General features: G+C 50.9%; 1 protein-coding gene across 2 annotated transcripts; it reads left to right on the top strand.

The window, feature by feature from the left end:
* Positions 1 to 44: 44 nt before the first annotated feature.
* Positions 45 to 10,717, top strand: SNRPA (small nuclear ribonucleoprotein polypeptide A). Of its 2 annotated transcripts, none has more exons than XM_019432144.2 (7): positions 45 to 177; positions 629 to 723; positions 3,682 to 3,854; positions 6,525 to 6,704; positions 8,492 to 8,665; positions 9,118 to 9,206; positions 10,336 to 10,717. In XM_019432144.2, exons 2-7 carry the CDS (start codon positions 651 to 653, stop codon positions 10,493 to 10,495), a joined length of 849 nt encoding a protein of 282 aa, XP_019287689.1. In that variant the 5' UTR covers positions 45 to 177; positions 629 to 650; the 3' UTR covers positions 10,496 to 10,717. The 2 variants fall into 2 exon arrangements, with proteins under 2 accessions (XP_019287689.1, XP_019287690.1); XM_019432145.2 differs by lacking the exon at positions 45 to 177 and adding an exon at positions 207 to 284.
* The last annotated feature ends 2,300 nt before the right edge of the window (positions 10,718 to 13,017 follow it).

The following is a 13,017-nucleotide window of genomic DNA, read 5'->3' as shown; positions in this document are numbered from 1 at the left end:
CGTTTTGATTGGCAAGTTTTGGGCGAAGGGGCGAGGATTACTCTGATTGGTTAAGCTGCTGAGTTTCGGCACGGGATTGGCTTGCAGAAAGACAAGGGCGGGACCAGGAGAGGAAGCTTTTACAGTCGGCTCTCAGAAACGTAGGAGGCGACACTTGCGTGAGCTGCGCCTCTGTTGGTGAGTAATCTGGGGTGCAGGCGGCCATCTACGCCGGGCGGGCGGAGCGCTTGGCGCCTGGGCTTTCCCGTGCCTCCTGTGGAGAAACTATTTTCCCGCTGCGCGAGGTTAGGGCGCCGCGGAGTTGTCTCTCTTTAACTGGCTCTTACATTCGCACTTTTTCTCCTGGGCCGCCCTTTGAGCTCGTGGGCCTATGGGAGTTGCCACTTAGGACGCTCCGCCTACTGGTTCGCGTAGAGCATCCTGGGACTCGTAGTAAACCTCTCGAGATTTCCCACGCGGGAAGGCGGAGCCGTGTCCTGCTTTCGCTTTGTTTTCCAGTCTCTGCCTCCTTCCCGCCTCTCCTGGCTTCCTCGTGAAAGGAAGATCCCTGAGCAGCCCGTTAAGCCCGCTTTGGGGCAAAGGATTCGGAGAAACCCAGGGCTGAAGTTAACCTTTTTCCTTCTTTCAGCTCTACCTCGGCACCTCTCTCCATGGCAGTCCCCGAGACCCGCCCCAACCACACTATTTATATCAACAACCTCAACGAGAAGATCAAGAAGGATGGTGAGTTCTCAGGATAGTCCAGATTCCAGGTTACCTCGCACTCTTCCATCTCCAGCATTCACTTCTCTTCCTTCCCTTTCTCTAGCCAGCCAAACTGTTAGGGTTAATCCTTGAGCCTTTGCCCACGCTGCATTGTGTCTCTAACACTCCTTCAGTTCATCTTATCAGCTTGGCCATCAACTTGGTCACTGTCCATCCTTCAAGGCTTCAGCTCACAGGACGCCTCCAAGAAGCTTTCCCCATCCTCTTTCCCCACGGGTGCCTGCCTCTGACTTCCCGTAGGCCCTGGATATCTCCCGCTCAAGCCCTGATTGCTCTGGGCTGTTATGTGAGCATGAGGGTAAGCTCTGGGATTGTCTTGGTCATTGTGGTGTTTGTTCTCCCCGATCAGCCCACAATGGATAGGTTTTAATTTCAAAAAGAAAATGAGATCATAGTAACGATGGCTAGCACTGTTACCAGGTACTGGTATGTAAATCTCTGTTACAGTAAATTTTCAACAACAAACCTTCAGGAAGGAGCTATTACTCCTGTTTCTCAGATGAGGAGACAGGCTCAGGCATGATGTGATTTGCCCAGGGTCATGCAGCAAGGTAAAGTGGTTGAGGCCACCACTACGGAATTCTGCTTAAGAACTCGATTTTTGACATTATCACCTTGATTGAACCTTATTTTCTATATTTGAAAATTGAGCAAAGTCCTAATATTTTCTTTGCGTGGATGTTACGTGGATTAAATTAGCTAAACATCCAAACGGTGTTGACTTTTATGGTACCTGGCAGTTAGTATGGGCTGGATGAAACTTAGCTCTTATTATCACCTTAAGAAAATTGTTGGGAGAACCAATGGAGCTTGCTGGGATTAAGTTTTGAGGTTACCAATAAAGTTACTGTTGAAGAAAGCAAAACAAGCCACATAAATTCCTTATATGCTCCTAGAGTATCATGCTCAGCCAATTCTCTATGATGCTGGGAAAACACCCGGTGACAGACATTCCCCGTTTTGCCTTCATGGAGCCATATTCCATTGGGAAAGACAGACCTGCTTCCAGACAGTGATAGCCCAGAGTCGCCAGGGCCATGATTGGGAAGCACAACCAGAGTGATCAGGACTGGGTTTGAGCATCTAGATAGAGGGATTTGTTCCCATTCGTGGAAGAGGAGATGTCTTGGAAAAGCCTTCCAGGTCGAAGAAACAGTATATATGATATGAGGGAGAAGAGCGTTCTGAACCTGGACCAACATATGATGGTGTGTAGGAGCAAAAGAGAGCCCAGGCTATTCTGGAAACTACCAAGTAGTTGTGTGTGACTGAGGCTTGGGACTCAGAACCTTCCAGTGAGCAGTGCGCTGATAGCTCATGGGATCTTGTGGGAGGATAGGCCCATAGACTTTGTCCTGAGGGCATCTGGGAGCCAGGCGAGGGACACGATGTGTGGACGGTGAACTTGAGTGGGCAGGAGAGAAGGGAAGGAGAGAGGCCCAGAGTCTGGGGGAATGGCCGAGCCCCAAACTGGGTTCACGGGTGTGGCGGATGGAGACCAACACCAGAAATGGTGTCAGCAGAATTTTTGGCTGACTGCGCCAGAACACCTTTTACTTCCCTCTTGACCCCACCCTCTCCTGAATTTTCTTTTCTTTCCTCACCTAGTCTTTCAGCAAGTATCTTCAGCTCGGGTGCCTTTTCTGTTTGAAATTTTTTTCTTTTAACATTTTATTTTTGAGAGAGAGACCGAGCATGAGCAGGGGAGGGGCAGAGAGAGGGGGAGACAGAATTCAAAGCAGGCTCCAGGTGCCGAGCTGTCAACACAGAGCCTGAAGCGGGGCTCAAACTCACGAACTCACAAACTGTGGGATCATGACCTGGGCTGAAATCAGATGCTCAACCGACTGAGCCACCCAGGGGCCCTGGTATTATATTCTGTTAGGTATGGCAGTTTGTTAGTGATCTATGGTGGCCTTGGGTTCAGATGGACTTGGGTCCTGGCCCCCATCCCAGCTCTCTAAGGCTCTTCCCGGTACCTTCGGGACACTCCTGTTGAGCCAGTGACAAATCCTCTGAGAGCTGTTTCCACGTTATTAAAAAAGTGAGACCATTACAGTTGCTGCCTCAGGAAGCGGTTGTAAGAATTTAGTGAAGTTCTTTCCGTAAAAAGACGTTTAGTGGTATTGTTATTCATGCAACTGTTTTTGGAGAAGCGTGGGTGCTACAGCCTGCACTGAGCATGGGGGTACTGCAGTAAACAGTGGAGAGGCTTGTGGCTCTTCAGGATAGCTAAACGGCAGGTTAGCCAGCATGACGTCAGGAGGTGGGAAATGCCGGGAGGGAAAAGCAGTTAGGTACAAGGAGTGGAGAGAGCGACAGTAGGTGGCATTTATTTAGACAGGGTGGTCGGGGAAGGTCTCTGTGGTGGGAACACTTTTACTGAGACCTGGGTGACCAGAAGGAGAAAGGTCTTTGCCGTGGAGGCAGCAGCCAGCGCAAAGGTCCTGAGGCCACACGTGTGTACCGGCCTGAGAAAGGGCTGTGAGGCCAGTGCGGCTAGAGATAACGGGAGAGGGGTGGAGTGTGGGGGGATGATATTGGAGATGTTGGCCAGGGCCACGTCACACAGGCCTGGGTCAAGGTGCCGGTGACAAAGAAAAGAATGCTCACGTGTATCGAGCATTTACCGTGTGCCCTTTGTTATGTGTGGCTCCTGTACTTTATGTGACAGCCCCAGGAGGCAGGTACCAGTACTGTCCGTGCACACAGGGGAGCGCACACGACCCATCCCAGTGATTCTTGGCCGCTGCTGGTGTTGCTGCCTCTTGGGGGTTCCAGACCTGTGGCACCGTGGCCTTTGGCTGATGGTGTCCATTCTGGGCCATGCCTGGCTCTGGAAAAGGAACTCAACCCCCAGGACAAGGTACCAAGACCTCCAGTCATCCACGGGTGCTTTCCTTCCTCCCCCTGCAGAGCTGAAGAAGTCCCTGTACGCCATCTTCTCCCAGTTTGGCCAGATCCTGGATATCCTGGTTTCCCGAAGCCTGAAGATGAGGGGCCAGGCCTTTGTCATCTTCAAGGAGGTCAGCAGCGCCACCAACGCCCTGCGCTCCATGCAGGGCTTCCCCTTCTACGACAAGCCCATGGTGAGCGCTGTGGGTGTGGAGGGTGTGTGCGCACCGCTGTGCTGTGGCAGACTGGATGGGTCTGGGCCTCCCGTCTCCCGCCGTCCAGTCTCCTAAAGTCGGCAGTCCCTCTTGCTGTTTGTCAGCATTCACTGTTCTTTGTACTGGGGTGGGGGTGGAGGACACACAGTGCCCCCAGATGGTGACCTCTTAGAAGTGTCAGGGCTGGGATGGGGGAGGTGCCCAGAGCTTGGAGAGCTTAGAGGAGGCACCTTACCCAGTCCAGGGGTTCAGGGAAGGCTTTCTGGATTTGAGGCTCCAAGGAGAAAGACTAGCTGGGGGAAGCAGGGGAGAAAGCGTTAGATAACCGAGAACATTAGGAAAGTGGGTCAAGTCTGTTTGGCTGGAGCGAAAGGGTGGGAGTGGGGGCAGAGTATGGCCTGGAGAGCAAGTCAGAAGTCAGGCCCAGGGGCCAGAGTTTGTCTTGCAAGTGGACTTGACTCTGCGGGTGGTGGGGAGCCATGGAAGGGTTTAGGGAGTTGCCTCTGCCCGTTGGGAGAATGGATTTGAGGGGGGAGGTTAGGGGAGGCTGGGTCAGCTTCCCAGGTGTGAGGGTTTGGGCCAGGACCAGCGCGGGGGGTCGTGAATGGGGAGAATCGGGTGGGTTGCAGGTGTTAAGGAGACTAAGTGGCCGGCCGGGGGGGGGGGGCTGCCTTCTGGGAGGTGAAGAATGGCTTAAAGTGCCCGCCCTGAACTAGAATTCCTGCCACATCACTGGCAGACATCTTTGGTTCCTGGGGCCTTCCCCTTGTCCCTCTTAACCAGTGTTTGAGTTACATCTGATTGGAATATGCCTCCCTGAACCTACTCCCTTGGGTAGGGAAAGCAATGCTCAGGTGTCCAGGTCCCAGGCAGATCGCCTCCTGTGGAAGACAGCGGGCCCTGGGGGCCGTGGGGTAGCCTGGAACCCTCCCCTCCATGTTGGGAGGGGGCACTGATTTGCCTGCTGTTTTCTCTGGGCGTGGGAGCCCAGACTTGGCCACATCTTCTGATGTTTTTCTGGAGCAGCTAGAAATTAGTTTTTGAAGTATAAAGACCACGATCTTACTTGATTCTCCTCCCTGCTCTGCTTCCCAAATCACCCCTTGGACCATATCAAACACTCAAGCACCAGTGAGCTCTGTCGGGGAGCCTGTCAACCCTACCTTCAAAATATCCACCGCTGCCTACTCCTCACCCCTCCCCTGCTGCTGACCTGGTCTCTGCTCTGACCCCTGCTCCCCACAGGCTGTTCTCTGTGCCGCAGCCACAGCGTTTCTTCCAGCACACCAGTGAAGTCTCATCACTCCCTGCTTATGACACTCCATGGCTCCCAGCTTTCTCAGGAAAAAAAAAAGCCAAGTTTCACCAAGGTCTCCAGAGTTCCTCTGATGCCTCTGTGATCTTCTCTCCTCCCTCCTAGTCTGCATTGATCTTGCCTTTCCTTGAACACACTGCACACCTTCACTCTGCTGGTCCTTTGCTAGAAGGCTCTTTCCCTCCATTCCTCTGTCTCTACACCAGGGTCACATCATTGAGGCCTTTCCTGGCCACATCTAAAATTTTTTTTTTTTAAACATTTATTTATTTTGAGTGAGGGAGCATAAGCACATGTGTACCTACAAGCCTGGGAGGAGCAGAAAGGGAGTGAGAATCCCAAGCAAGTTCCGCGGTCTCCAGACCCCAACACCAGGCTCGATCTCACAAACGACGTCATGACCTGAGCTGAAATCCAGAGTTGGACATTCAACCAACTGAGCCACTCAGGCGCCCCATGAAATTTTCAATTCTTAATCATTTTTTTTTTTTTAAAGTAGGTTTCACACCCTATGTGGGACTTGAACTCCTGACCCTGAGATTGAGAGTCCCATACTCTACAGACTAAGCTCACCAGGCGCCCCTGAAATTTTCAGTTTTTTCAACACTTCCCACCCACTTCTCCAGTTCACTTTCTTTTTTTTTAATGTTTATTTTTGAGAGAGAGACCACATGAGCGGGAGAGGTGCGGGGGTGGTGGGATACAGAATCAGAAGCAGGCTCCTGGCTCTGAGCTGTCAGCATAGAGCCCTACACGGGGCTCGAACCCATGAACCGTGAGATCATGACCTGAGCCGAAGTCAGATGCTTAACCGACTAAGCCACCCAGGCGCCCCTACAGTTCACTTTTTAATCTTTTTTCATTGTGTCTTGCTCAGTGAATTACAGCATGAGGGCAGGGGCCTTTTGATAGGCTCATTGCTGTACCCACAGAGTCTAGGTTCTCCATAGACTATTGAGGTTGAGATTTATTAGCCTGGGAGTCTAAACTGTGGTGTGACCGGAACCCCCTTGCACAGTGTTCCTGTGTTGCCCTTTTTTTCCTCAGGCTTTCTGCCTTTGGCCCGATGCCCAGGACTGTCCCATTTTCCCTTCAACACCCAGTGACCGAAGTCCGTGCCAGCTACCCTTCAAAGCACTTCAGCTCATTTAGTCCTTAGACTCATCCTTTCGAATGGGAAATACCACAGTCCCCATTTTACAGATGAGAATGTTGAGGCTGGTGATTTCTGTAACATGGCTCTCGGAGTGACTGGGAAGGTCTGCTCTTGTACCCGGGCCATTTGGCCTTGAAATAAATCTACATTCTTCACCCTTCTGCTCTCTGTTTGGCAGCGCATTCAGTATGCCAAGACTGACTCGGATATCATTGCCAAGATGAAGGGCACCTTCGTGGAGCGGGACCGCAAGCGGGAGAAGAGGAAGCCCAAGAGCCAGGAGACCCCAGCTGCTAAGAAGGCCGTGCAGGGTGGGGCAGCCGCCCCCGTGGTGGGGGCTGTCCAGGGGCCTGTCCCGGTAAGCCAGAGCCCAGGGATACTGCTCTTTCCCCCATCAGGCCTTCCTCATGGCCTGGCTTATGGGCACAGTGTATGTGTAGGGGTCTCCCCTTGGGCATTCACACCCCCTCTCCTTCATTTGCTTCTAGAGATTGTGCGCCTGTCTCAGGGATTAAACACCTGTGTAATGGTGTCTGCACTTAGAAATGCCTCCTTGCTTGCCCAGCTTTCTCAGGATCTCTCTCTGTGTCTCAGTCCTTTGTTGTTGTTTTTTTTTCCTCCCCTTGACCTTGATCCTGCTGCCTGTGTCTTTTAAGTTAATGCCTATGCAGAAAATCCAGAGGAAGCCACGCATCAATTTTTTCTGGATTAGCGAATTTAATTTAGCAGGGCCACCAGACATAAGGTCGGTACGGAAGAAGTTTTATTTTCGTGTGATAGCACCAAAGAAGTAGACTCCAAACTGAAAAAGAGCTCGGGAGTAAATCCAACGGAAGGTGTGTAGAACCCCCCACCAAAACAACAGAATCTCGCTGAGAGAAGTGGGAGATGAATTCAACAAATGGATGCGAGACTCAATCAAGACTTGTTGAGATGTCAGTTCTCCACATTGGTCTAAAACTCAACACAGTTGCAATCAGAATGCTAACAGGAATTTTGGGAAGGCGCTGGCAGTCTGTTTCGCCTATGAAGTTACCACTGGGGTCCAGTAGTGAAAGGCCTTTTTTTTTTTTTTTTTTTTTGCTGGTAAATGGTGCTGGGCCAACTGGGTATCTGTAAGGCAAAGAATTAGTTCTACCTCAACTGTATCAGTTAACTTGAGGTGAATTAGAGACCTCAGTGTGACAGCTTAGAACAAAAAAGATTCTAGAAGGAAACAGGAAAATCTCTTTGGGACCTTTGTGAGGCCACAAAAAGTAGAGCCGTCCTGTTTTCTAAACAGAATCGAGAAAGCCCCTAGTAGGATAGATGAATTGCATCTACTCCTTATTTCTGAGTCTCCACGTTGGCTTTTCTGACCGGATCACCCTGTATTTGTCCTACTTTCACCCACGCCAGCTCCCCTTTTGTCTGGCATCGGCAACGGTGTCAGAGTCACTGCCCAGCTTCCCTGTTCTTACTCACTCTCCTCTTCTGCACCCAGCTTTTTGTCCACCTTGTTTTGTCTGCAGCTGTGATTTCAACTCTAGCAGCCCCACCTCCCCGGGGTGCCTTCCCTGGGTATCTCCCCTGGGTGCATGAGTTGCGTGCCCTCAGACTGGCTCCCTTCTCCCCCTTTGCCACCACCTCTCCCGTCTCTTTCTGCCTCTGCCCCGACTGTCCCTGTCCACCTCTGCCTTGCACTGTGTTCTTTTTTCTGCAGGTCCCTTTTTTTTGCCTTGAAGTTTATTTTTGGAAGGAAAAGTACAGCTTGCTCATTATAGCGTTTCTTTTCACTCCTTTTGTTAACAGTTGTCAGCATTTGATTTTTTCCAGTATTCTTTTTTTTTTCTGCTCCTATATTGATAAACAAAGTTAGGTCACGTTGACTGGTTTTTTTTATGTTAGAAAAAAAAATTTTTTTAACTTTCTGGCTTGAGTTTGCCCTTGAAGCTTGGGTCTGGTTTGCTCCATCCATTTCCCTTTGGGTGACCTTTGTCTCTATAGGTCCCTTTTTCACCTCTTTCCATATCTGGGTCTTTCTCCCTGTTGTCTTTCACACCCAGGGTTTCTTCTGATGACCTCTTCTCTCTGCCTCCTGCTGACCCCAAACCTGTCTCCTGGCCGTCAGCCGCCCCGCTCAGTCCTGCCTCCCTCTCTCTGCAGGGCATGCCCCCGATGACTCAGGCACCCCGCATCATGCACCACATGCCGGGCCAGCCTCCGTACATGCCACCGCCTGGCATGATCCCTCCTCCAGGCCTGGCGCCCGGCCAGATCCCACCAGGGGCCATGCCCCCCCAGCAACTTATGCCAGGGCAGATGCCACCTGCCCAGCCTGTAAGTGTCTACTTCTGGGGTCTCATACAAACAGAACATGGGACTAGAGAGGGATGGGTGGGGGTGCTGTTTTAGGGTGGGTGATCCGGGCAGGCCCCCCCGGAGGAGGTGCCATTAGATGATAAGAATAAGGATATGGCAGTGGGGCCAGGCCCTGGGGTAGAGAGGGATCGGTATGTTTATTGGAAGAACTTAGGAAAGGCAGGGTGAGGCTAGAGTGGTGGCCAGAACCTAGATTGATTTGGTGAACTTCTGCTCAGCACCTGCTAATGGATACAGCAGTGCTCTTTGTGGCTTATCGTCCCATGGGGGCAAGGCAGTGTCGACAGGCAACATCAGGTGTGTCAGGCGAAGGACCGGAAGGAACTCCAGTGGGGCAGGGGGTGGGAAATGGGAAGGCGGTAAGGGGTAAGTCCCCACTAGACTCACGGGGTCTGTTGACGTCCTTGCAGCTTTCCGAAAATCCACCAAATCACATCTTGTTCCTCACCAACCTGCCCGAGGAGACCAACGAGCTCATGCTGTCCATGCTTTTCAACCAGTAAGTGGGGCCGGTAGCTGGGCAGGGGCCCCATGGGCGATGGCCAGGAGATGGCGCCATGGGGACCAGTCTGGGGGTTGTACAGGTGGAGCCCTGAGCCCGCTGGGGATTTGCAGGCAGGACAGTGACTGGAGGCAAAAACGGAGGAAGCAGTAGCTGAGCATGCTGGACCTTCCTCCACTTTTGTGAGGGGTGGGGGAGTCAAGGTTCTGGGCTTCGTCTTTCCAGCCTCTGAGTCAGAAATGCAAGGTGCACAAAAAACAGCCATGAGGTGGCATGGAGCACTGGCTGGATCGGCCATAATTGGCAACTCGAATTGCATTTGCTGGCGGTGGGGATATTTAAAATCTTGCGTGCCGGGGTGTAGGCCCCTGTGGCTATCGCACAAACTGTTCACTAGTTAGTGAAGGAAGGGGAGTGTGTGCTCGCCTGGTGGCCCTGCTTATGATCTTACATTCTAAAGAACTTCTTTTTTTTTTTTTAAGTTTATTTTGAGAGAGCGCGTGCACAAGCGGGGAAGGTGGGGGGGCACAGAATCTGAAGCAGGCTTCAGGATCCGAGCTGTCAGCACAGAGCCCCAGGCGGGGCCCAAACTCAAATCGTGAGATCATGACCTGAGTCGCAATCAAGAGTTGGGCGCTTAACCAACTGAGCCACCCAGGCGCCCCAAGCGATAGGTATTTTGTAAGAATAGCGGCAGAAGAAAGGATGTCTAGTAAACTTCAAGATGGTTGCCTAATGGGGAAGGAAGGTAGGGCAGAGAAGAGGGAATGGAGAAAAACAGCCGATCATAAAAAGGGTGGTGTTTGTTTCTGGAATGGGGTGGGTGGGTTATGATTGACGAAGGACATGGCGGCAGTGTCCTGTTTCTTGGTTTAGGTTATATATGGTTGCATAGGTGTTCATAAAGTATTTCCTTAAACGATATGCTTATGTTGTGTGTACCTGTTTGTGTTAGGGTTCCTCGATGTAGCGTTTTGCATATTTGGGGCTGGATAGTCCTTTGTTACTGGGAGCATCCTGTGCTTTGTAGGATGCTTAGCAACATCCCTGGCCTCTACGCTCCAGATACCAAAACGTTAGAAGGAGATGCCAAGTCTGGATACCTGAGGTCTGTCCCTTCTTTCAGGTTCCCTGGCTTCAAGGAGGTCCGACTGGTCCCCGGGCGGCATGATATCGCATTCGTGGAGTTTGACAATGAGGTACAGGCAGGGGCTGCTCGTGATGCCCTGCAGGGCTTCAAGATCACCCAGAACAATGCCATGAAGATCTCCTTTGCCAAGAAGTAGCACCTTTTTCCCCTGCCTGCCCCTGCCCCCTGTTCTGGGGCCACCCCTTCCCCCCTTGGCTCAGCCCCCTGAAGGTAAGTCCCCCCTCGGGGGCTTTCTCAGAGCCGTGTGTGAGTGAGTGGTCGCCACACAGCATTGTACCCAGAGTCTGTCCCCAGACATTGCACCTGGTGCTGTTAGGTCGGAATTAAAGTGGTTTTTTTGAGGTTTGGTTTTTCACAACCATTTGTCGTTTTTATTTTCTTGTTCTCTGTGCCTCCCTTTCTCACACATCAGAATATTCTGGGTGTTTGGACCTCTCAGGGTATTGGGGTTTGCAACCTTGGGAAAACACAGAATAGGGTATAACTTTGTCTCAGTTTCAGTTACCTTTACTACTTTGGGAAAATTTCTATTTTGTCTCCATCAGCATTCAGAGCAGGAAATTGAAACCTAGGCTGCCATGTACAGTTGGGCAGGTTGTGTACTGCACAAGGATGCTACCTTTAAGGATACACTATTCATTTTATAGATTTATATGTTTTTTTCTAACATGATAGAGTGTTAAGAGGTTTTTCTGTCTTGTTTTTTAATGTTTATTTTTGAGAGAGAGAGAGACAGAGTGCAAACAGGGGAGGCAGAGAGAAGACGACACAGAATCTAAAGCAGGCTCTAGGCTCCAAGCTGTCAGCACAGAGCCTGATGCAGAGCTCGAACTCACGAACCACGAGATCATAACCTCAGCTGAAGTTGGTCGCTTAACCGACTGAGCCACCCAGGTGCCCCAAGAAAGAGGTTTTTCTTCACCTTTTTCAAATCTTCACAAAAATGCTTTCTGTCATAGCAGCAGTCCCCCAAAAACCATGCTAGATACTTCAGGAAGAAAAGGATGGGAGCAGGGTACTCAGGAACTCATTGGAAGAATAGTAGGAGTGGCAGCCTGGGTTGGGGACACTTGAGTTCAGGTTTGCAACCTGTGACTGAGCTGCAGTCTGGAGTCCAGGAAGGTGCCACTGCAGCTGATGGAACTGCCCATCCCACATGGGGAGCTACTAACCAGGCACAAGGGGTGTGGCCCCGTCAAACACTGCTGATCTTCCCTGCCGGCTACCCTCCAGCCAGGAGCCTGGGGCAGGTGACTAAACCAGCTCTGGCTCCAGTGCCCTGGCGGCAGGGGAAGGTCTAGGAAATGTAGTTTCCGGTTGGACAATCATGTAATCTAACTGAAACTATGAATGGAAGGGAGCTCGAATGGGGACCTTCCTTAGTAGTCCCTCACACCCTTGATCTGGAATTTTGTTTTACTTTTGAGAGAGAGAGCACAGGAAGGGCAGGGGGGCAGAGGGAGAGGAAGAGAATCTTTTTTTTTTTTTAATGTTTGTTTACTTTTGAGAGAGCATGGTGGGGAGGGGCAGACAGAGAGGGGGACAGAGGATCCGAAACTGGCTCCATGCTGACAACAGAGAGCCCAATGTGGGGCTTGAACTCACGAACCATGAGACTGTCACCTGAGCTGAAGTCGGACGCTTAACTGACTGAGCCACCCAGGTGCCCCAAGGGGGAGAGAGAATCTCAAGCAGTCTCCACACCCAGCATGGAGCCTGATGCAGGGCTCAATCTCACAACCATGAGATCGTGACCTGAACCAAAATCAAGACTTGGAAACATAATGGACTGAGCCACCCAGGTGCCCTGATCTGGAAAATTTTTAAAAGTATGTATGTATGTGTGTGTGTATAAATACATACACACACACATACATACATACATACATATATCACATACGTGTGTGAGTACGGGAAGGGCAAAGGGGCGGGGGGGGCGGGGGAAGGATCCGAAGTGGCCTCTGCGCTGACAGCATCGAGCCTGATTGAGGGCTCTCACTCATGAATCATGAGATCATGACTTGAGCCAAAGTGGGACATTTAACCAACTGAGCCACCCAGGCACCCAACTCCTGGAAACTTTTTTTTTAATGTTTTATTATTTATTTTTGAGAGAGAGAGAGACAGTGCGAGCAGGGGAGGGCAGAGAGAGAGGGAGACACAGAATCCGAAGCAGGCTCCAGGCTCTGAGCTGTCCACATAGAGCCTGATGCGGGGCTCGAACTGACAAACCGTGAGATCACGACCTGAGCCTGAGCCACCCAGATCCCCACCCCCGGAAATTTGTAATTGACTAAAAAACATACATAAATCGCTTAAGACCCTTCTTCATGCCATATAGATAGAAAAATGAAATCCTTTGCCAGAAGTAGAAAATTGACCACAAAAATAAATACAGGAAGACAATGTTTCTGTTTGGATATCTTCTGCAAAGGCTCTAAGCCCAAGCCTGCTTCTGCTTTGCTCTTTTTAAATTTTCACTTATTTATTTAAAAAAAATTTTTTTTTTTTTTAATGTTTATTTATTTTTGAAGGAGAGAGAGACAGAGTGTGAGTGGGGGAGGGGCAGAGAGAGAGGGAGACAGAGAATCGGAAACAGGCTCCGGGCTCTGAGCTGTCAGCACAGAGCCCCATGTGGGGCTTGAACCCACGAACTGT

Source organism: Panthera pardus, unplaced genomic scaffold (genome assembly GCF_024362965.1).
Source record: "Panthera pardus isolate Hobbes unplaced genomic scaffold, ASM2436296v1 HiC_scaffold_18, whole genome shotgun sequence".
In the NCBI taxonomy this organism is placed as follows: Eukaryota; Metazoa; Chordata; class Mammalia; order Carnivora; family Felidae; genus Panthera; species Panthera pardus.
Note: the sequence above shows the minus strand (reverse complement) of the source record. Positions and strands in the feature narration are given on the sequence as shown.

What these genes read in the sequence shown, in the direction of transcription:
- SNRPA (XM_019432144.2), top strand. Translation starts at nt 651, where the DNA reads ATGGCAGTCCCCGAGACCCGCCCCAACCACACTATTTATATCAACAAC. An exon ending in AGATGCCACCTGCCCAGCCT is followed by an intron (nt 8,666 to 9,117) that starts GTAAGTGTCTAC and finishes ACGTCCTTGCAG; the next exon opens with CTTTCCGAAAATCCACCAAA. An exon ending in CTGTCCATGCTTTTCAACCA is followed by an intron (nt 9,207 to 10,335) that starts GTAAGTGGGGCC and finishes CCCTTCTTTCAG; the next exon opens with GTTCCCTGGCTTCAAGGAGG.